Genomic DNA, 24335 nt, shown 5'->3' with positions numbered 1-24335 from the left:
CTTTACTGTTCTACTTCATGAGGGCTTCAAAGGAGAAGGACTATTCTGAATTAATCCTGCAGCCTCTGTTTATTTGATTGTATTTGGTGGCAGCAGACAGGATTTCTCTGATTTTCATATTGCTCTTTTTAAGATGCTGGGATTTTATGTGTTTTATTGATGAATTGCACACTACTTTGGGGCCTTGTGTTGAAAAGCAACACATAAATGTTTAAACAGACAGATGTTGCAATATAGAAAGGGGGCACATCCAGCTAACACGTATGCATGCAACTCTTCTCAGCTTCTGAAAGTGCTTTCTTCACTTTCCCTTGTAACAAATTCAGTTCAAAACACACAGCATCTGTTCTTTTTATTTAGCACTGAACCTATTTCAGCAGTACTCCTTATGCCACGGCAAATCTGCCCAGCTAAGGCTTTACTGCTACAAAACAAAGGGTTAACACTATGAATGAAGAGATGAGTTTCCACAGCTACAGTGATAAGGAAAAAAGAGGGACAATGAGCAGCTCCGATGCTCGCCCCTGCACACACTCGCTTTATACAGAGTGGCTCAAGTGCTTGAGCATGGACAGGGGGTTCATGTGCAGTCCCTGTTTTGATCCTTTAAAACTGTACAATGGTGGCAGCATTGAGCAGTAAATTGAGACTAGCAGGGAGCATGTGACCAAACATTTGTGCACAGAGAGGTGGGGCAACAGTTAGTCAACAATGGGCAACCTAAGATGGGTCAGTTATTACCCCATGTCTGGAATAAAACTCATGCAGTCCTGGGCTGTTTTGTCCTATGCTTGGACACTGCCGCCTTGCTTGGTTAGTGCCTGAGCGGATGAATTTAGAGACAATAATGTGTAGTCTCCATCTCCACAGATGCCATTAAACTCCTGACCTATGGCCCAAGACGACAAGTTATTCCCTCTACAGATGTGCTCCTAGGACTTGAGTCAGTTTTTCAGGTCTCCCAGTTTGAGCTTGGCAAAGTCTGTAGCCAGCCTCAGGGCTTCCTCGAGACAGTCAGTGTTTTTGCCTGTCGCTTGAGCAGAGAGGTCCTTTCCACCTCCTTTGCCATCCATCAGCCCGGACACCTGTTGCACCCACTCACTGGCCTTCAGTCCTTTGCTGGCAACTTCCTGAGAGAGAGAGATAGAGAGAGAATGCATATTACTGAGTTTTGTGCTTAATCCAAATGCTGGGTCTGACTGGGCGTAGCACATGGAGAAGGGATCCTGGAGGGAACAACTTACAAGTTAAATTTATTGCAATTTCCTGTGACAAGATGTGATGACTCACTATTTTCAGTGGCTTTAAGGGAGGAAGCCTTAACATATTCATGGAGAAGGAGAAGGTCTATTATGGGTTATTGTCCAGACAGCTAAATGGAACCTCCAAGATTAAGAGGCCACTACATATCAGCTCCTGGAATGCAAATATTGAAGAAGGGGTGTTTCCTCCAGGAAACTCACAAACAGGGCACGAAGCATCTGGCAGGCTGAGGCTGAAAGCAGGATGTCAAGAGTACAAGAGCCTTTGGACTGATCCTACTTTACAGAACTGTTTGTATAAAATGGAGTGGAAGAGAACCTTGTAGGCTACTCTGAGCTCTCTGGAGGAAAAGAGGGGCAGAAATGCAACCATTCATTGCTAGTACTGCCCCCCCCCCTCAAGCAGGTGTCTCCTTTCATTCATCATCTATAGGCTGAGAACATGGAGAAAACAATGTTGCTGGCTCTGCAGTACAAAGCCCCCAGATACCCAAATTCTATAATGGCCACAAAACAAAGAGGCAGGTAACAATAAGCAATTCCCAAATCCAGATTCCGCCATCTGAACAAAGCAGTGGTGGCAAAATCCACCATCTGCACACTTCAGACAGAGAATATAGTCACACAGCCATTCCCCCTCTGAGTGATCCTAAACGGCTTTCTATCTGGTGCCCCACAAACTTGGGTTCCCCCCATTTACCTGAGGAACTTGGCATAAGCAAGTAATTTTGCCAGCTTCATTATCCACCGTGAAGAGCATGGCGGCTGTCTCAGGAGAGTGTGTTTTTAACAGCTTCAGGGATTCATTCAGTGCCTGTAGAAGGATAAGTAAACAGTTACAGAAGCGGCTGTGCCAGCTTTCTAGGAATGAGCCTAGTATCCGAATCCAGGGCAGGAACCGGGTGAGGAGAATTGACCCACAACAGAATCTCCTGCCTGTGTGCAGCAGCCAATGTGTGAACCTCTGCACTGGGATCAATGGCTGCCAGGGACCAGTGGAGGGCATGTCTCCACTTCTCCATGACAAGTGCCAGGGGATCCTGGGGATGAGAAGCATTGCCTTTTCACAGGGCACTTTCTGCAGAAGTCCACTGTCAGATGCCACTTACATGTCCTTGGATCAACAGATGTAACTATACTCAGCCAAAAAGGAGCAAGACACTCCCAGATCAAAAATGGAGAAGCTGTTGCACTTCCACCGCATTCTCATCTTGCCAGGCCTACGTAACAGTTTGCACCAGAATGGAAGCATGTGAACAAATCTGCAGATTCTCTTGCCACCCACTCAACTCACAGGAGGTGCTCCCAATAGAAAAGGAGAAAGGCTGTTGTTGCCATGTGGTTAGGGTACCTTTGCAGAAGCACCATTTTCCATTTCTAGGATGACCAGCGGTTGGTTGGGGTGAGACTCAATGAGTTGTTTTGTTTTGTCCAAAACCTGAGGAAACAAGAAAATATTCAATCAGAGAGGCCAGAATGCCAGTGACAGTGTTCCAGTTCAAGTTTTCAAGTGTTCAAGTTTTCAGTTCCAGTGTTCAAGTTTTTGTCAGATGCCAAGAGTCCCTCTTCAAATTACATTTTTATTTTTTACTTATATTCTGGTATTAATGTCTGTTGTGACCAAGTTATCAAGCATGGTAAATATTGCAAGTATATTGGGGAAACATGAATTGCATTATACAGTTGGCCTTCCTTACTTGTGGGCTTGGCACCTGCGGATTTGACTAACTAGGTGCTGACCCACAGCAGAAGCCTCCAGGCATAACCCTTTCAATCATGTCCAAGAGGTGTTCCAAAGGCCTCCCTGTGGATTTGAATAGCCACGGATTTCTGTTTCTGCAGGGGGTCCTGGAACAGATCCCCTGATGGATACCAAGGGCCCCACTATATTTAAGGACTGCCTCCTCAACTATGCACTTGCCCAGGTTTTAAGATCAGCCAGAGAGGCCCTGCTTGCAGACCCTCCACTTCAGAAGGGCAGCTGGCAATAACCAGAAGCAGGGCAACTTTGGCAGTTCACAGTAACCAGAAGCAGGGTATCTACAAGCATACTGCTGGCACTGAAGAGCTCAGGATTAGGCTCCAAGTTGCTTTGGTATGTCTGTGACTGAAATGCTAGATATAAATGGAGTGAGTAAACAAAATACCCTGCTTTCTAGCCAAGACTGGCTCCTAGAACAGCTGACAATTAAAAATGAGCCAAAGGTTAAAAGGGGATTGGACAAGTTTCTGGAGGAAAAATCCATTATAGGTTACAAGCCATGATGTGTATGTGCAACCTCCTGATTTTAGAAATGGGCTTTGTCAGAATGCCAATGCAAGGGAGGGCACCAGGATGATGTCTCTTGTTATCTGGTGTGCTCCCTGGGGCATTTGGTGGGCCGCTGTGAGATACAGGAAGCTGGACTAGATGGGCCTATGGCCTGATCCAGTGGGGCTGTTCTTATAAAGGTACAATGTATTAAGGACACATAGGGATGTGGATGGTGTCTCCTCTGACAGCTGGTGATGCAGCTCACTCCAGAGAGAAGGGGCAGGAGAAAATGCAGGCTGTCTGAATAACCTCAGTGCCTATGAAACTACACAAGTGGAGGCAAGTCCTTTCCTGCACATCGTTTGCACAGCTTTCAAAAGGGAAACTGAGCAATCATACACATGCACTCTTCACATATGATGTGGAGGGAGGGAGAGAAAACAAAGTCATGCTCACTCGTTTCTGGACATCGGCTTTGCTGGCACGATCAAGATCATCCATAACCTTCTTTAGTGCTTTGAGAGCCTCTCTGAATTCATCCTTCTGCCATTGGGGAATGAGGGCAGTGGCCAGGCTCTGCAAGTGGAAGAAGAGCTTGAAGTGGGAGCCTGACCTGATGTGTCACCCGACCTGATGTGCTCCCATTCCTGCAAGCAAGGCTCTACATTTTGCACACACCTGTGATCATGGCATACAAGGGCAGCATTTGACACTAGAGATGAAGATCCTGAGAATCTCAGCATTCATTAAAAACAAACAAGTTTCTAGCCCTTACGGTTCTAGAAACCATAGTACAAGTAAGCTTGAAAACTGCTGAGAAGCACTAAGTAAAATCCCTTCAAGGGCCTAAGGACAACACTAAGCATATGCTTCAGGGCAGGGGTGTCAAACATAAGGCCCGGGGGCCAGATGCGGCCCCTGGAAGCTTTTTATCTGGCCCTCAGGTTCTCAGCTGCTGAGTGGTGCTGAGGTATTACTGTTGAAACAGCAGCCCACATGAAAATTGGGTTTTCCCATATCCTGAAATACGAACAAGATTTGCATATTTTCTCTCCTGCCGTTTGCAGTTAATAAGCTTCTATATGAAAACAAAGTGCTGATTTCTGGCCATCAGCTGCTTAATGTCACTTTCTGCTTAATGACATCACTTCTGGTCCTCAGCAGGCACTCTGAATGCTAACTTCAGCCCTCTGTATGAAACGAGTTTGATACCCTTGCTTTAGGGCAGGGGTCTCCAAACGTTTTGGCCAGAGGGCCACATCAAATATCTGGCGCAGTGTTGAGGGCCAGAAAAAAATTTAACTATAAAATTTAAATAAATAAATTAGAGAAGGAACTTAGATGAGTGAATAAGTGGGCTCATTCATTCAACCTTTCCGGCCCTCAGAACACCCTCCAGACACAACCAGAGCACAGCTCTGGTCACATTCAGCTGAATGGGCCAGAGGCTTCAGGGGTCAAGAGGCTCACCACAGCACAGATAGAGGCTCGCTGCAGGCCGCATCTGGCCCCCGGGCCGGGGTTTGGAGACCCTTGCTTTAGGGTTTTGCATAGCTACTTGTTTCTTTTTTCTATGGCTGGCAGTAATACAATGATCACCTTCTGTGCAATTAATTCTTGTTATCCACTAGGATTAGGCTCCTGGAAATCCTAGTGGATAGCGAATCCACAGATAACAAACCACTGATACTATGGGATCAATGAAGTTAGGTAAAAGTTAGGCGGGTTACCCTACCTGCCATCAGAAGAATCCAGCAGACACCCTCACGAAGTCAGCAAAGTGCAGTAGAAAGTGCCAGAAGATCTTTGAATGCTACAGAGACCTTGCAGATGCTGCACACACCTTCATAATGCCACCTTCAACCAGTGTGGACCCCTTTAAAATAGCTGGCAGAAGCTTCCACCAGCCACTTTAAAGGGGTCAGTGCCAGTCTGAAGGTGGCTGCAGCGTCTGGAAGGTGTCTGCATAGCAGATAATGAGTACAGAGGCGTGGATAACAAGAGAAGGTAGCTATTCTACCCCTTGTAAGTAAGTGAATTTGCATATAGCAAATTTGCATATAAAGAGAACTAACTAATTCATTTAAACAATATGGCTTTTCTAGGTGAGGAATTTTAAGCCACTTTGAAGCATAAACACACAGAAAAAAATGAGATCTAAAATAAGCCTTTGGATAAATGGTACTGCCTTTGTGGCCCTTAAACAACCAAGAATTCTGGGTAAGATACAGCAATAATGGCAACGCCTATTTATTTAACGCACTATCTGGGTGATAGTGGCAACGCCGTCTCCTACCTCGCCAAGATCTGCAATCTCACGCTGGACTTCTTTGTTGGGAGAGGTTTGGATTTTCACCTTGGCTTCCAAGTCAGAGAGGAGCTTTTGAAGGCTGTCTGCTTTCCTCAACGCCTTGGGGAAAGTGGGGAAAAAAGGAAAGAGTTCAAAATTTCTCAATAGCAATTAAACAGAAACCAGCTTTTATGCTCTAAACAAAGTAACTTAACATCAAAGTGCTTAACATCACTCTGGTGTTGACTGAAAAGAGCTGGCTTTCTCAGCCTTGCAGCTAAACAGGCTCAATATGTTGGATTTTCAGTTTGTGTATAACACTATGGGCAGTATCGTAAGTACGTTTTTCAAGCCTGATATTGACCCATCTTAATACCCCTACTCAGTTTCTCTCCACTCACCTTCTGGGCTTCTGCTCCAGTGACTGCCACTATCCTTCGGATGCCCTTAGCAATAGCTTCTTCTGACACAATCACAAAATGGTCAGCATGACCAGAGTTCTGTAAATGGCTGTGAAAACAATTAGATGAGAGCATTCAGCATTTTTCCTCCAGCAAATTAAGGAAGCATGGCTTCAGAACTTGCCACTTCCCCTGGGAAAAAGGAAGCATGCTGGAGCTCTGCTAGTGGGTTTCCAACACACATCCCATATTTTTAAGGCATTTCTTACAAAGAAAGTCGTTTTCAGTAATGGGGTCAGCTTGGGTTAATTTTTTTTTTTTAAAACCTCATTGGAAGTGCTCTGCACCGATTTCCTTGCAGTGGCCTAATAAGGGAGAGTTCTGTTAGAAATGGGGAAGAGGGGCAGTCTTCCAGTTGTCACAGTTACGCTGCTGATACACAAGTGCATCTGGGCTTCTGCTGCCCTAAGATACCTTATTTATGCCTTAACCTTTAAAGCTGCTTTTATCACTAGGTGTTGCCCAAAGCAGCAAATTAACATAAATAGGATGTGAACAGATGAAAAATAGAAAACATTCAAATCTACAAAGAGACCAGCCCAAAAATAAACAAAACCACCAAGCCCCAAATCCCTGGTGGATCAGACCAGTTGTCAAGAGTTACTGGACTAACCAGGGCAGACAGGGTAGTATAGACTGGGTGAGGTCACCAAAGGGCTCTATCCCAATTGCCAATAAAACCTCTGCAGGTGTTAGCACATGGAACAACATTTCTCCAGATGATCTTATTAGGGAGGTAGCTTAAAATACCCAGGTTCAAGCTGCTTAGCTTTTAAAAAGATAACTACCACAACTTGGGATAAACCACACAGAAGCAAATTACCACTGCAACCACCACCACTATTGCAAAAACATGAGTTTCAGCAGGGCACCCTAGAACACAGTGGTGACAAGGTCTCTACCCTAGTGGGTTTACAAGCCACAACAATGCTGACACAAAACTAGAAAACAAGAGCTTCAGGGCCCAATCCTATCCAGTACTGATGCAGCTTCAAGGTAAGAGAACGAACATTCCCTTATCTTGAGGGTGGCTCCATGACTGCCCTCTCTGCAGACTGCAGCGCCCATCGCATTAGCACAGCTACATCAGTGCTGTAAAGTTGGATAGAATCGGGCCCTCAGCTTCTGAATATCTACAGGCAGCTGCACATATTTGAAACAGAACTCTCACTCTCTGGATCTGAATCCTCTCTTCACTGCTTGCCTTTTAGCTGTACTTACGTTCCCCCGCAGAACTCCACAGATGTGATGGCACCTGCAGCACTGGAGGGGTCAGCCAGCATGTCTTCAATTGGTATGCCAATCGACACCACACGTACAGGGTCAGGGTAGGTCTCATCAAAGACAGCACGCAGGCCCTGGATGGCTTTGGCAGCTGCTAGGGCACACTCCTTGGCATACACAACCTGGGCAAAGTAAGGGCCGAGGTGGTCATTTTAAAGGGCAATTCAGTAACTATGTCCAGGGAAACAGAGTGTCGTCGTCCCCCCAAGTGTCCAGAGGATAAGGTGCTTCTCTGCCAATGTGCATGCTCCAGACGACCAATCAGAAGCCCAATTTTACATGTGCTACGCATGAGCTACCCTTGACTTGTGTGAAGTCAAAGCTTCCCCCCTTTTCAGGATTTTATAAAAATTTTGTTTCTCTGAAGTTGTAATCCTATACAAAAAATTACAAATAGATACTGCAGAGTAGATACACATAGGATTGTGCTCTAAATGCCATACATCTATATAAATTCATATGAAATCAAAGTTTTAAAACCTACAACACTGAATCAAAATATTTGCAGTTACTTGCCATGTTTTCAAAAGCTATTTTTTAAAAACAAGCCTTGAGAAAGGGTAAGTGGTTCTGGAAGGGTAGCCACGTTAGTAAACATGTATCAAACACAAACAATCTTCCAACACCTTTAAGGCTAAAACATATATTGTGGCAGAAGCTTCTATGGTCTGGGGCCCACTTTGTCACATATACGTGTGCCTGCTTATACATGGCAGTGAAACACCCTGAGGAACAGGAGGCTACCCAAAACTGTTAAGGTCATGAGATCAAAACCTGCAGTATATTTCCAACTGTTTCACACCCTCATGGTGCAGGACAGCTGCAGAACATTCTGCAGACTAACCCACTAACCATAACCCAGCTCTACTCAACCATACCTTGGCTTCCTGAATCATCTGATTGACAATCTTTTCTGCCTTTTTGATCTCCTGAGTGGACATGGCTCCTTTGGCGGTGAAGTCAAATCGCAGCCTGTCTGGAGCAACCAGGGACCCTCGCTGGTCAGCCTCCCCTAGCACAGCACGTAAGGCAAAGTTGAGGATGTGAGTTGCAGTGTGGTTACTCATGACTGGCCTTCGTCTGGGCTGCAAGGCAAATATGGGCACAAATAGGTAAGGGGTGGGAAAGAGGAGAAGGAAAAAAAAAAAAAGAGTGACTTGTTATGTGTAGCCCAAACTTCAGGCTGTCAACTGCAGATCAAATCTGGCCCAATAAGCAGTACTGTCTAAACTTCTGGTGGCCTCAACAAATGTTAAAGATGATTCAATCAAGGTATCAAGTCTTTCTTACTAGTAAGGAGAACTATTGTTTTCAGAATTTAGGAGATAATATATTGCTTGGATTTCACTGCCCTTAATCATTTTTGGTGCAATCAGCTGCCAGCCATAAAAGTAACATACACGTGTGATAAGAAACATGCATGTCCGAATGAGGCTGAAGGTTACTTCCATGTTACAACTCTCTTTGAGTATTCTAGGTAATGTTCCATAACTATGAAGTTCTTATGGGTTAAACAGACTAGAGACCAGCCATCCATCAAGGAGACAGAGGCCCAAATCCTAACCAACTTTCCAACACTGGCATAGCAGTGCCAATGGGACATGTGCTGCATCCTGCAGTTGGGTGGCCCAGAGGCCTCCTCAGAGTAAGGGAATGTTTGTTCCCTACCTTGGGGCTGCATTGCCCATATGTTGGTGCTAGAAAGTGGGTTAGGATTGCGACCAGAGTTAGATAACGCAATATATTTGCAACTTCTAAACTGTTGTTTGAAGATCAAAGTGGCTGGTAAGAATACAGAACTGGCCACCTTGGCCTCGCTGAAAATTCTCTGAACTATGTCAGGATCAAGTCAGTATTAAACAATGCAGTTTCTCTCTGCTGTCACCATTTACTCACCTCGTCGATGTGCAACTTAACTGTGTCCCCCACCTTCAGGCTCCCATACACTGTGCCAACATGGAGCACATATCCACCACGCACTTGTACATTCTTCACCGTAAACTCCGTCTTCTGCAAAAAAGAAAAAAAGCAATAACCAATGGTTGGCAAGAGTAAGAAGAGAGTCTGAGAAAATGGCCCTTTCAACCAGTCATCTAAGCAGCTGCAAAGATTATATCCTGTTTTACCTCTTTCTAGTCCACTGAGTGACATTTGAAAGTAAAATCAATACTGCAAATCCACATTAAAAACACTGCATTCTTATGCATAACGTTGTGTTTATCCGAATATTCCGATGTTTATATATTAATTTTGGTGTGAGAATTTTAAAAAACGCCCCTATTTTTGGCATAGCATCAATAGTTTAGCCATAATGAATGCTATGCAATTGTATAACACATGTATTACAGTGCATTAGGCAGTAGGATAAAGACACAAAATTCGACAATTTTTGTTTTCCATGGTGAACAGAAAAGGGAAAATTAATAGAGCACCAGCCAGATACCACCAGCACCAAACAGCAATGAACTGATAGCAAAGCAGCAGTCAATTGACATAAGAGCTACCCCTGCTAACTGGGTAAGAGGCACTCTTTCAAGTGGGTGCTCCTCTTTTTAGCAGGGGGAGAGTAACTGACCCACCTCACCCGTGTCTTCTAGTGGCTGCCTGCTGGTGTTCTTTTGCATCTTTTTAGATTGTGAGCCCTTTTGGGACAGGGAGCCATTCGTTATTTGATTTTCACTATAAACTGCTTTGTGAACTTTTAGTTGAAAAGCAGTATATAAATACTATCAACATCAACAAGAGCAGAACAGGACAACTTGATCTGGAGTACGAATTAATGCCTTTCATACATTAGAGGCATTTCATAGAGGAGGCACTTCTACCGAGAAGGCCTCTCCTCTGGCCACCACCCAGCTAATCTCCAAAAAAAAGGGGGGCCCTGCTGCAGATCTTAAACCTTGGGCAACCTAATAAAGGAGACTGGCAGTAATGAGAGAAATTTGGTGAGCACTAGGTTTCAGAACCTATTATGGACCACAGCCACTATACTGGGGTAGAAACAGGCAACACAAACAGGTTAGGACCAGAATGTCCATCCCCCTTAAGGTCTTTTGAGAGGGCTCTTTTACATGTACCACCAGCAGCAAAAGTCTATCAGGTGGTAGCAGATAGACTTTCAAGGTTTCAAGGTTGGTGCCTCCCTGGGTGAAATTTTGGGACTGACTAAAGGCTTTTCTGTTCAGCACTGGGTTCCTCATTTCTACCTGTATTTGTATCCTTTGTTGCCTCCTCCCCTTTTGTTATCATTTCTGTCCGTTTTTACACTTTAGCTGTTTTAAACTGTGTTTTTTTTTTAGTTGCCCGAGAACCCACTCGGGGTGGGAAACTGCAGGATGTAAACCTTTAAATAAGCAAAACACGCCACAGCCACCAGCACCCTTCTGAGGGCACCAATGTTCAGTGGCCCACAGGGCCTGCAAAGCTCTCGTGCCAGGCCCAAGCTCTCATGAATCACCAAGCACCAAGGTACCAGCAGATGCAACATACATCGTCGCTGCCTTCGTCCTCCTTGACCAGGTAGCCCTCATCGTAGATTTGTCCTCCCTGCTCGGCATAGAAGCAGGTGCAGTCCAGCACAACTCCACACTCTTGGCCTGTAGACACCTCCTCCACAAACTTCTTGTCCCGACGGAGGGCTTTCACGGTGGCCACAGGACTATCAAACACTGTAGGGTAGGAAGAAAAAAAAAGGTAGAGGAGACCAAAGCCTCTTTAGCATGCTTAGGCCAGAAGAAGTGGAAAACCAGAGACTGGCAATGGGGGAGGGGAGTTCTGTTGACAAAATATAATATTCTGGAAGACACTGGAGCACACGAGTCTATAGCCATGTCTCCCAGCCAGGTTCTGGCACATTCGTGCTTGTGCCACCGGTTATCTGTGTCAACCTCATGCAGTGCGACCAGTATCTACAGGGGATCCATGACAGGACCCTCTGTGGATACCAAATTCTGCAGATTATTAAGTCAGCAGTTGGGCCTCAGAGGGCATCCCACGCGTGACTGGAAGTTTCCGGCATGAACTGTAAGTGCCTTTTGGCCTACTGAAATCTGCAAATGCTGAGCCTGTGGATAAGGAGGGCCCACTATGTCTGGCAGATTGAACTCAATGCTTCAGAGGTGCCACCTAGTCTGCAGTAGCATTCCATCAGCTGATCCCCAAAGGCCAATCCCTCTCCACTAGGTCTTCTAAAGCCATAGCTACAGAAACTGCTCCTCAGTGCGAGCAAGTAATCTATTGCCTTTTGGATAGTCTTCTGAATATTCAGGGACTTGTGCATCACCAGAGAACTCCTAAGAACTCTGAGACAAATAGGTCAAAACACTGACTAATGGAGATCCATTAATGGGATCAATTTCAAGCATTACTCTTTGTTTGCACCCCCCTTAAAAACATCTGTCTTAACTACAGACAAGAGCAGATTTAAGAGTAACATTCTAAAGCCAAGTCTTCTCACTCAGCTTGGCATATTAGAAATTCAAACGTATAATCTCCTAATTCAAGCATTGTCCATATTGCCAACGAGGCACAGATTTCCGATAAAAGTTATATAACGTTTGGTAACTGGAAACCGGTTCCTTCTGCCAGGCAGAGATAGACACTGTGCCAATACAGTGAGAGAGGACATGCTGAATGAGAACCTACCATAAGTGCCACTGGAATCTGATGTGTAGTTGTACTTGAGAGTGTCATCTGTGGCCTCCAGTCCCCTGGAGCGGAGTTCTTCAATAGCGTAAATGTCCAACATGATTAAATCTTCATCACCACTTCCCTTGCCCTGGGATTTTAACTGGGAACAGCAACAAACCCAAGCATGAGAGGGGGCAACAGAGTCCTTTGTATGCCACCGATATCTCTGACACGTTCTGCATTTTCCCAGTTAATGAACTGGAAAAGCTGGGTCATTTGACTAATAAAGCCAGACTTGGACATTCACAGCAAGAGAGCTTCAAACGCCCATCTTTGTTTTCCACAAATTGCCAAGAAACTAGACCAGCAAATGAATCTAAACTGGATATTTCTGAACTGAAAGCTGTTCTGAGCTGGGAGCGCTACAGCATGGCAGGTTTGTCTATCAACTATAGAAGAAGGGATACAGGGCAGTTAATGGTCGGTTTTTAGACAAGACTTATTTCCTTGTAAACATGAAGGTTCCCACAGACTGGCACAAAGGAATACACATTTATCCACCCACCCCAAAACAAACACAGAGTGTTCTGCTCCATAAGACAAAAATCCAAATGAAAGATATTACCCTACACCCAGACTTCTGATCAGATCCACGTCTGCTCAGGTTTGGCAGTATTACAATGTTTTGTGTTCCCAGACCATTTACAGGTATCCTGTTAACACTTCACCTACTCCTGGCTTTTGAAGAAGAGAATTGTGCACTGTGAATTATAGTGCAACGTTCCCTGCAGTAGTGGCCAAGAAAATCTATGCAAGCAGCTTTCTTATTTGGAGGGGCCTGTAAGCAAAACTGGTGATTTTTAAGACAACAAATGAAAAAGCTAACATGCCTGGATCCACATCATTTGGCTTATTCTGCTAAGTATTTATGTTTCACAATACTTGACTTTATAATTAAATAATTTTATATCTATTGTTTACCACTTCTGTGTTTTAGTTTGTTTTATTTTAACAGTTCCAAACTGACTAGGTTCAACGTTTGGAATAAAACTATCTAGGTCTACAAATTCAACCCAAAGGATGAATCACATGTTATGGCAGCCACTTAGCAAGCCTGATATTGTCCTCTTATTGATCACCAAGGCCTACCTGAGCAGTCTTCCTCTCCTCTTCAAAGCCTTCCAGGTCAACTTTCAAGCCCTTCTCCTCTGCAATGAGCCCAGTGAGATCCACTGGGAAACCATAGGTGTCGTACAGCAGCCAGGCAGTGTCTCCTGGAGAGATGGGGGGGGGGGGAATCAGAGAGAGAGAGAGAGAGAGAGAGACCACACCAGATCAACTCAAATTCTTTTGTGGAATTTGTGGTCTGGAATTAAAGTACAGTGAAAAAGGAACCCAAACAAAAGAGCACACAACGTCATGTGGCCACTTGGTTTCTGATGCATGCTCAGAGTTGCAGAGAGAGCCAAGTGACCCACAGAGATGGCTCTTCTCTATTATATTTGACAGTTAAGGAAGAACTTCCCTCTTGATGGCTGGGACAGACCTGAATCAAGCATCAGCTTCTTTTTCCCCCCAGCCCTCCAATCCAGTAGCTTTGGCCAAGATAATTCCTGCTCAAGACTCCACTGATCACAATATTTGAAGCCAGGAAGGAACTCTCCTCCTAGATTGGGTGGCGGTGGGGCACGGCTTTCCTGGCAGCATGTGGCCTGGTTCACTTGCTCGGGCGGCCTGAAGTAAAATATCCTTCTTATGTATAAGAATATTTAATATTGCTTTTCAGCAATAAAATATGGTTCACCAAGTAATTTACAGAGCAAAAGAAATGATAAGATGGTTCCAAGTCCCATCCAAGTCCCATCCCATTGCTTGTCATTTTAAGAGAGACATGAAACAACACCCCCATATCACACCAGCAAAAAACCCATAGGAAACAGATTGTTCTCTAATATGTAGCAGGGACAGAGTTATAACATCACTGTTTAAAAGTGTTGCTTTGCTCAGTTAGCAGGGAAAACTGTGTGATGGACCTTCGATTTCATACCAGGAATAGTTTTGTTTTCTCCCAGACTCTGAATCTTCCTGTCGAGGATACGGCGGCCTCTGTTCAGCGTCTTCAAGAACTGAACCTCCTCTTCATTGACGATGTCTTTCACCATCTCTGGGTCTTTCTTCAGTTCAGGGAAGGCACCACCCTGACAGGACAGGAGTCATCAGGCCAGTGTGAACAAACCCTCCCTCAATTCCCTCCTGTGCAACCTGATAGCCTCAAAGGCAGCAGTGAGAGAAAGCAATCAAGAACTTACCAGAGACTGTACCACCACGTCCACTAGTGAGGCAAAGAACCCCTTGGGGGCATTGAGCTTCTCATGAGCATACCGAACGGCACGTCGAAGGATACGCCTCAGAACATACCTTCACAAAGGGAAGATAAGTCAGGGGGTTGGTCTCATTTATAGCCAATACAGTGAAATCTACATTGAATCCAAACTAGGATTCACCAATAATGCCTAACCCCATCTTCTTGCTAAACAACTGAAGGACATTCACACCATCTAGTATCCTGGGACAACAACCTCTGAAGTGACTTGAAAGCTGATGACTCCTGGCAAGATCAAGAGCACTCGATACACCCGTTTCATGTTCAGACATGTGAACAATATCACTTCTAGTCGGTAGAGTCACACTTGGATATAAAAAGGCACACAATGGCATGCCAGAGACCCAAGACAATCAAACCATGATTGATACACCTGGAATTCTTAGCTCACAAACACAGGAGTTGTTACCTCACAATAATGCAGTCTACCCAAACCCTCCTGGCATGGTACAACATATATTGTCCCCCCTTTCCCAGAATTTCACTATGCCAAATACCACACCCCTCACCCAGCAATGGTCTTTCTCGCTCTCTCATTTTCTGTATTCAAAAAGAGGTGAACGAAGTGGCAGAGGAAGCGTGGAGAAGAGAGTGGAGGGCTAGAGTGCCTCTAACATACTTCTTCATCGTACATTAGAGACAATCTAGCTCACCTCTCTCCTATCCTCTGCACTTCCACATGCACTCTGTTCCCCCCTTTCTTTTCAAATCCAGGAAATGCAAAGAACAGCAGGTGGGTGAAGGTAGTAAGTTTCCCCACCAATCTGCTGTCTAGGTGGCCACCAAAGTCAGATTCATGGAAAGACTCACCCTGGGAGAATGCATCTAAAATAGAAATCTCTTATGCTTCATTCTATAAGGATTCTGTATTGGACGAATATTTCCATGATCCTTAACATCAACCCTATTTTGCCAAGCCAAATGCACTATTTTCACCCAACCCTGCCTTCTGTTGACACCTGAGCCCCACACCAAATAGCTGAATCAGAAGCACCCTCACCCCCTGCCAGTGTTATCAGGCCTTCCACCATCCGAAAGGGCAATAGTGATGGTTCGCGCATGGTCTGCCAGGACCCGATATGCCATATCTATGCCATCAGCATCTTCCTCACCAACCTTACCAGTGTATGGCCTGCAGCCAGTGCCCTGTGAAGAAGAAAGACAGCAGCATGAAAGAGATGGGGAGAAACATGCAGCTTAGGACAAACAAAGATCAGGAAGCATTCCAGAAGACACCTGGAAATTGATGCTTTTCATGAAGTTCTCTGACTTCGTAGCTCCCAACAGTAGTGCCAATTTCTTTTTAAATTGAACTTGATGTTTAGATATTTAGAACTTGATGTTTCCCCAGAGATCAAAGTGGTTTACAAAAAACTGATGAGAACGCACACACTTAATGCAATACCACAATAACATTAAAACTAGCAGATAATACAGAGTTGGGAAGGATTTGCCTGGGGAAGTGGAAGGCAAGCAAGCCAAGTCAGTACCATTCCAGCCAAGGGGATCTAGCCTCAGGACTTGCTCTCCAGGCAACTAGGGAGTCATCACCCATTGCTAATCCACATATTGACTTATTCACCCACAACGCATCTGGGTGAGTACCTTCTGGATAGCCTCAAAGTAGGGGACAAAGAGATCTGTGTCATAGTTGGACATCTTGTTCTGCAGCACAGACACCAGCCTCTCCAGGCCCATTCCAGTGTCAATGCTCTTCTTGGGAAGAGGTTTCAGGGTCCCATTGGCCTCTCTGTACACGAAAGAAAAATACACCATTGTAATGTGTGAATGGGATCCACTTCTCCCCTGATTTCACACTTTCAACAACAACAACAACACTGGACTGACAAATATGTATGGCTTGGGAGAACTGTAAGGAAGCTGAAAATCAAAGCCAACACAGTGCAAAACAGCCTCCCCTCTCCTTGGATATTTACAAGAAAAACCTGACCTATGGAGCAAGAACTCCAGGGCAAGATGCATTTGACCTTTGCCATGGTGAGCCTCCTAAGATCATGAAATATGGTTTATGACACCTCACGACAAAGCAGTCAGCTCTGCTGACAACATGATGTCAGGCTCTGGGGCAGATAAACAAGAATGAAAAAGGAAATAAGGGTTTTGGAGGACTTATCTACTGATATTTGAGGAAGAACTGCAGGGAACAACGTAACCCAGAAGAGGCTACTCTGCTACATTCCTTGGAAGGGATTTTTCCCCCCATTTTAGCACCATTTCAAAGTTTTCGAATAGATCACTGTTTGAAACCAACAATGGAAAAATAAAGCATCATGATCCATTATCTTCAACACCCAGACCTGCAGGCAGATACAAAAAGTTGCTCAATAGATGCTTGGAGACACAAGAGATGTTGGGTGGGCAAGAGCAGAATCCTGCATTGTGCTCACACTGAAAGCAAGGCAAAGGGGAACAGACACACAGGAATGGAACACGTAGGGGCAAAGGAAAAAAAAATTCCTGCATCACCTGTTGAACTGTATGAACACCAGATTCCAGATCTCCAGCACGTTGGGATCGTCCTCATTGACGAGGTGTGAAGCATCCCGGTCCCCAATCCGGTCATAATGCATCTCGCTGCAAGGTCCACATGGCCCCGTGTCCCCCATTTCCCAGAAGTTATCCTTCATGCTGCCTGGAAGAATTCTGCTCTCTGGAAGACTGCAAAGAAGGAAATGCCCACTAGGCGATAGGGTAGCACAAGGGAGGGAAGGGGCTATTTACCAGGCTCCTTGAAAGGAGAAAACAATGCCGAGATGCTCTATTGTTTTCTACTTTTTCAAACAGGCACCACACTGACGAGATGCTTTGTAAGACATTGGCTTGGTTCAGACGGCGGGAAACTATGGAATCCTGCTACAAAAACGAATCTCTGCAAACTGTGGACTCCCTCCCGCTCCCTCTTGTTCACATATGAGAGGGAGGACGAGGAGAGCTTGTACTTTTGCTTTGACACAAGCCACAGTTCCACAGAGTGTATAAACTCTGGTTTACAGAATCCACAAGTTGATTCTGGTTTACATGACTGAACCAGATTGTTGCCTGGCCTGGAAGAAAGAATATGCCAAAGAGGATCATTGGAGATGGTCAAAAGATGTTTTAGAACATTAGTTTGTTTGCACCTCCTTGCCTTTCTTTGTTCCCATTTTCTATGCAAGATAACAGAAAAATCAGAGGGGTTGCCCTGGTGGTGTCCCATCTCTTCTTGGAAGAACAGTCTCCGAGACACAGATCTCTTTCTGCACCCCTGGAACAGACACCCAGACACTCACCCTAGATCCAGCCAGATTTGTTTGCAGTCTAAATCTGGCTGCAAACCAGCTGCCTCATTACCGCCAAAGTATGTGACGTACAATCGGTCAACAGGGATGCCAAACTCTCTAGTGAGCAGGTCAAGAGCAAACTTGCAAGCCAATTCCTAAGTGAAGAAAAAAAGCACAGCTTTAGAAAGGGGGGATTTATGGTGCCATCCTCTAAAAATGACTCGTTTCACCAAACTCCGCTGTCGTCAGCAAAGGCATTGACTCGGGTAAACTGAACCAGGGAATGAAAGGTTTTGACAAACACTTTGAAACATTAAACACACCCTTCTCTGTAGCTATGTGGATGAGAGCTAACATGCTATACTGGTTAAGATGTTGGAAAGAGCCACATTCAAACCTCACCAACCATGAGGCTCAACTGGGTGCCTTTGGGCGAGTCAAGATTTCTCAGTCTAACCTACATTACAGGGTTGTTAGGATAAACAGAGGATGGGAAGAGTCAGGTATGCTGCCCTAAGCCTTTGGGAGGAAAGGAAATACATAATAGCAATGTAGGAAGCTGCTGGTCCATTTAGCTAAGGATTGTCAACACTGACAGCCACTGACGTTCCCAGATCCATGAATAACTGAACCCAGATAAGGGGGCCTGCCTGTATGACTATATGTCAATACATAGTAAATACTGTTAATAATAATATTTTATGAACTCCCTAACATTAAGCTGAATGTCTGGTTTGCAATCTTTTTTTTTATATTTATATCTGTTTATGTCTATCCTCATCTTACTACAATTTTGTTAAAGAAGGAAATACAATCAGCCAGCTACCTGGAGTTCGAATTAAGAGATATACACCACCTGCACCATCACCCCTCAAAGTCCCAGATGTACCTTGAAGTAGTCTCCAAAAGACCAGGAGCCCAGCATCTCAAAAAAGGTGTGATGGTAGACATCTTTGCCGACATCGTCCAGGTCATTGTGCTTCCCTCCTGCCCGGATGCACTTCTGAGTGTTGGCTGCTCTTGTCAGCTTCGCCATGGGGTGAGAGGGATCAATTGTGTTCAGAAAGATGGGCTTGAACTGATAGAGAGGCAAGACATCAGACAAGTTTTAACTCTCAGGAATTCCATACAAACCAGGCAGGTTAAAACTTCAAAGGAGAGACCTGCCTATTAGTGCACCTGGGCCAATGTAGATAGCTAAATAACGAGAAAATAGGCAGCGAGTCATGGACTCTTCGCTCACAACAGGAGAGGAAACTGAACGCATTCCACATGCACTGCCTCCAACACATCCTCGGCATCACCTGGCAGGACAAAGTTCCAAACAACACAGTCCTGGAACGAGCTGGAATCCCTAGCATGTATGCACTGCTGAAACAGAGACGTCTGCGTTGGCTCGGTCATGTCATGAGAATGGATGATGGCCGGATCCCAAAGGATCTCCTCTATGGAGAACTCGTGCAAGGAAAGCGCCCTACAGGTAGACCACAGCTGCAATACAAGGACATCTGCAAGAGGGATCTGAAGGCCTTAGGAGTGGACCTCAACAGATGGGAAACCCTGGCCTCTGAGCGGCCTGCTTGGAGGCAGGCTGTGCAGCATGTTTCCCAGTTTGAAGAGATAGTTGGCCAACAGGCTGAGGCAAAGAGGCAAAGAAGGAAGGCCCATAGCCAGGGAGACAGACCAGGGACACACTACACTTGCTCCCAGTGTGGAAGGGATTGTCACTCCCGAATCAGCCTTTTCAGTCACACTAGACGCTGTGCCAGAACCACCATCCAGAGCGCGATACCATAGTCTTTTGAGACTGAAGGTTGCCAACTCATAGGAAGTGAGTTGGATCTTTGGGTCATCCAACACAGGATTCTCAGCACTGACTGACAGCATCTGTTTAGCAATTCAGTTAGGAATTTTTCTCTGCCATACCTAGAGGTGACAGGGAATGAACCTGGGGCCTTCAGCAATCAGAGTAAGTCCTTGTCCACCTGGAGCCATAGCTATAGCTCCACCCTGAACAGGACGGACCACACCTCCCTTCGGAGACCAGAATGTCACAATGGGAGCAAGGTTGTACCTTCAGCCTGGCATCGTAGACCACTCAGCCACCTTGAAACCAACCCAAGTTTGGAAATGGGAGGCTCAAGTTCAAGATCTGCCTCTGCAACAGACTGAGTGGGTGGACTTAGGCAAATCACAATCTACCACTGTTCCCCAGAATGCATCAAAGCAACAATATCATCAGCTAGTGCTATCATACATAGGCTATAATAATTCACATATATTATTATTTATATGCTTCTTTTCAATAAAAAATAATTAAAGCGGTTTACATAGCAAACATGATTCACATGCTCTTCCTTCCCCTTTGTGCACAAGAGAAGATTTGCAACTTCCCACTCCTGCTTTGACACAAACCAGGATTTACTATTTTGTCCAAACCTGACAAATCCTAGCTTGTTCGTACAAAAGCTTGTGAAAAAGCCAGGGTATTTGTTGAATTCATCTATCCATCCAGGGATTTTTAACCTTACCATTCTTGCCTCAAAGTGACCCTCAAGTTGGTTTAAAAAATATCCAAGGGAGAGGAAATAATATGAAAAAATAAAGAAAACCACAACACTTCAAACACGATTTAAAAACCATTCCCAAGAGAGATTAAAAACTAGTTCATGGTACAGAGAATATGACAGAATATTGGGGGGAGGGCATCAAATGGAATGCCTGCCTAAACAAGAACAGTTCTGAGTAGGTGGCAAAAGGCTGACAATGAAGGGGGCTACGTGGGCCTCAAGAGGGAGAGAGTTCCTCAGTCATGTCCTCAGACATGTTCCTATATACATGTCATGTTTATAGAAATCTATATTATCTCTAACCTGATTCATGCCAGCATTGGCAAAAAGCAGAGTAGGATCATCCAGGGGGATAGTGGCAGAAGAATGAACATAGGTGTGCTGATTTTTGACAAAGAAGTCGATGAACCGCTGCCGGATCTCGCTGGCTGTCAACGTTGTCTCCATCTTGGAATCACCACTCAGCACTGGAAGTGAAAAGGATGAACAAGGAATTGCAAGGCTCAAAGGAATCACTAAACGCCATGTATATGGGGCTGCCTATCTCTTGTGGTTGATTGGAGAGGCTCTTTTATATTGTATTTTTATGATAAGCTGCCTCAAGTGCCTAATTCTGGAGGGGGAAGGCAGGGTGATAAATTGCAAGAATAAATAAAACTCCTTTATAAGGTGGAGTTGCAACAGCCACAGCTGGAACTACTATTGTGATTTCATGCAACTATTGTGGATTTCATTGTATGGACTGTGTTTTCCTGCATAGGAGAACTGGAGGCCAGAAGTGAGGCCAAACCAGGAAGACCCATTCTGAAATGTTGTTGGTTCTTGAAAGAGAGAACCTCTATGATTGTAAAAATCCCCTTGAGGGATTTAGAAACGCCTGCCTATGTAAACCGCTTTGAATAAAGTCAGAGGAGTAATTCGATGACCAGAAAGGCGGTATAAATACCGTGTTACTATTATTATTATTTTCCTTTTTTTTCAAACTGATGCCACATAAGCCTCCTAAAGGCTAACATTTTATAAATAAAACCAACAAACTGAGGTCACTACAGCTGCCCAGAGCATTTGCTCCAATTGCATCTGCCAAGGTGTTGCAACAGCCCTTGCACAATTTGAAGCTAATGACCACCTATCTCCAATCAGGCTGTTCCCAGAGAGGGAGTTCCTCCCCATCACCTCCAAGTCAACTTAACAGCATCCTCCAGTCTATGCAATTTGTGAACCTAGTCCTTCTAAAAAGAAGGATGCATAAAAGATACATCCTTGATATCACCTCCACAACACTGAAATTCTCTACTCTTGTATCATCAATGCACTTCCTAGAAGTTCTGCCACAATTTTAATTTAGGGGCTAGCATTTTAGGGGACAGACTGTAGAACTTTTATGGTATACATTTATTTAAAATATTTGCACCTTGCTTATATCTTGCATTAGATAAGAAAAACCCTGATGGATCATCTAGTCCAGCATCCTATATCTTGCAGGGGCCCATCAGCTGACTTTGGAAAGCCCACAAGGAGGTGAAAAAAAGGCCTTCTCTTTTGCCATTGATCCCTGCAAGTGATATTCAGAAGCACCCTGCCACTGAATCAGAGGTAGCACGTAGACAACATGATTAGTAGCCATGGATAGGCCTATGCTCCATTGCTGGGATTCCCAAGGTGGCTAACAACAAATCAAATTTAAGGGTAACAAACAGCTAAAACTGCATATCACACATATTTAAAAAGCCAGAGGACACAAAACTCAAGACTGAGTGGGGCCACTAGCATGGTTTTAATGTACTGTAATTTCACAGATGATCAATGATGATGCATTGCATAGCTCTGGACATTTGTTTTAACAATAGTATGGGAACTGGATGAAAATTTACATAAGTACACCATATAGGCACCATTTTCTCAAAATAAACAGCAAACAAGGGACAAACTGTAGCTTAGTGATCAAGAACCAGACAGCACGCTGCAGGTACTGTTGCTTTTCTGCAACAGCTATGATAACTTGACAGCCAGTCATGGCTCTGGTGGGACATCCCTGATCGCTCTTTAGCCCTTCTTGCCATACACTGCAGCTATTTACCTGATGCCTATGCAGAAGATGAGACAGTTACACAGCACCATTCAGGGGAGGAGAGCAGGAAGAATAAACAATGAAAACAGATTTTGTCTGTGCTGGAGCTTACCAAATGAAGCCAAAGGCAGCAAACTTCCCAGGTCACACTGCCCATAGCACCCATAGAACTGAAACAGCTCCTAATGTCTCAAGCAAAAATCCATGCCATGTTTCCAGTGAAGCACGGGCTCCCTACTAGTACTATCCCATATAGATACTGAAAGGGGTCCCTCGTAATCTCCAAATACTAGAAGCACATCAGATATGATTATACAGTAAGTTAAATCCACCCTGCAAGTCATCATAAGGGAAAATTTGTTGTGTAAGTCAATGTCAGTTAACCTATTGCTTCTGATTTTTCTTTCTCCCATGGCAAGAAGTGGCAGGGATGGGAAAATAAGACTACATTCAAGTGAAAAAAAAAGCCATCCTGAATGACCCTAAACTGCAACCGAAGCACCAAAACAAAAAATAGATTTCACTGGGTGAATGAATATACAAGGCCATTCTCCAGGCAGTGATTTAACCATGATACACACATAAGATGTGCTTAGTAAACTACGTGTCTGTATTGCTCAGAGGTAAGGAGAAACTCACCACTCTATCACTCCACTTAATTTCCAATCGGTAGAAGTGTTTGAAAGTAAGACTGAGGCTGTAATCCCCTATCTTACTAATTGGAAACAAACAGCTGTAGGAGTGCAACAAGAGTCTCTTCCACACATGGCAAGGGAATAAAGACAACCAGCTTGCCTAGGAGTTACAGAAACACTGTGGTTGAGTTACGACATGACAAGGAGTCCCCTGTGTTCCCCCAGGCATGCACCCGTCTCTGCCTTGGTGCCACAATGAAATCAAGTGACAAGCATGTCCTACTGTCTTGAGAGCATGGGCATGCAGTGGGTGGGGAAGCAGGTGAGGCAGAGTCTCCCCACCAGAGTCCTTCGAAAAGCACAGCCGCAGTGTGAGGCACCCAAGCACCCACAACCCATGCGCTCTGCAGGATCTGGGGTCCAGGGTCATGCTCTGAGCATGGGTTGGGACTGCTTATGCACCTCACATGGCGGCAGCGCTTTTCAGTGGGATGTGTGGTGGGTGGGGAGGCGGGTGAGGCAGAGCCCTCCCCCCGTCCTTTGAAAAGTGCTGCCGCTGTGTGAGGTGCCCAAGCACCCACAACCCACATGCTCTGCGGGGTCTCGGGTCCAGGGTGTCCCATGAGCTCTGTGGGGTCTGGGATCTGTGTGTGAGTTGTGACTGCTTGCGCAGCTCACAGGGCGGCAGTGCTTTTCAAAGGACTCTGGTAGGGAGGCTCTGCCTCACCTGCCTCCCCAACCACCACGCATCCCACTGGAGTCCTTTGAAAAGCGCTGCTACCATGTGAGGTGCATAAGCAGTCACAACCCATGCACAGAGTGTGACTCTGGTGGGCTCTGCCTCAACCTGCCTCCCCACCCACTGCATGTCCCTACTTTAGAGACACACCCCACTCCAGCCCCCACAAATGGGCCATATCTGGGTGGAGTTGTGAAGCCCTCAAGTCACCACCAAGACCTCTTGGCCATGAACCAGACTCCCAGAATCCTTGGCAGCTGTGGCCCTCAAGGGAAGCCTTTGGCTAGCTGGGGACGAGCCTGACCTTACAATGAAAGGAAAGCATTCAAAAGGCACCCCAGCCAGCCAGCCAGCCTCCCTTCATTCATTCATATATACAGCTCACATCCATAGCCACCATACCTACCTTCCCTCTACTTCCCCTCTCAACGCAGCCTTACCAGCCTCAGCTGCAGCACTGCTTCCACCGCGCAACC

The 24335-nt window shown here is 45.2% G+C and overlaps 1 protein-coding gene across 1 annotated transcript; it reads right to left on the bottom strand.

Moving 5' to 3' along the window:
• Positions 1–335: 335 nt before the first annotated feature.
• Positions 336–24335, bottom strand: AARS1 (alanyl-tRNA synthetase 1). Its single transcript, XM_066637316.1, has 21 exons — positions 24266–24335; positions 20718–20881; positions 18734–18922; positions 17854–17999; positions 17051–17242; positions 16169–16313; positions 15564–15709; positions 14490–14598; positions 14228–14378; positions 13330–13454; positions 12196–12340; positions 11041–11219; positions 9448–9561; positions 8430–8636; positions 7489–7673; positions 6208–6316; positions 5813–5926; positions 3973–4092; positions 2614–2700; positions 1963–2076; positions 336–1130 (listed from the first exon to the last, which is right to left on the bottom strand). Exons 2-21 carry the CDS (start codon positions 20859–20861, stop codon positions 945–947), a joined length of 2907 nt encoding a protein of 968 aa, XP_066493413.1. The 5' UTR covers positions 20862–20881; positions 24266–24335; the 3' UTR covers positions 336–944.

The sequence above is a fragment of the Tiliqua scincoides genome, chromosome 9 (genome assembly GCF_035046505.1).
Source record: "Tiliqua scincoides isolate rTilSci1 chromosome 9, rTilSci1.hap2, whole genome shotgun sequence".
NCBI lineage: Eukaryota > Metazoa > Chordata > Lepidosauria > Squamata > Scincidae > Tiliqua > Tiliqua scincoides.
The sequence above is the reverse complement of the archived record's forward strand: the minus strand, read 5'-3'. Positions and strand labels throughout refer to the sequence as shown.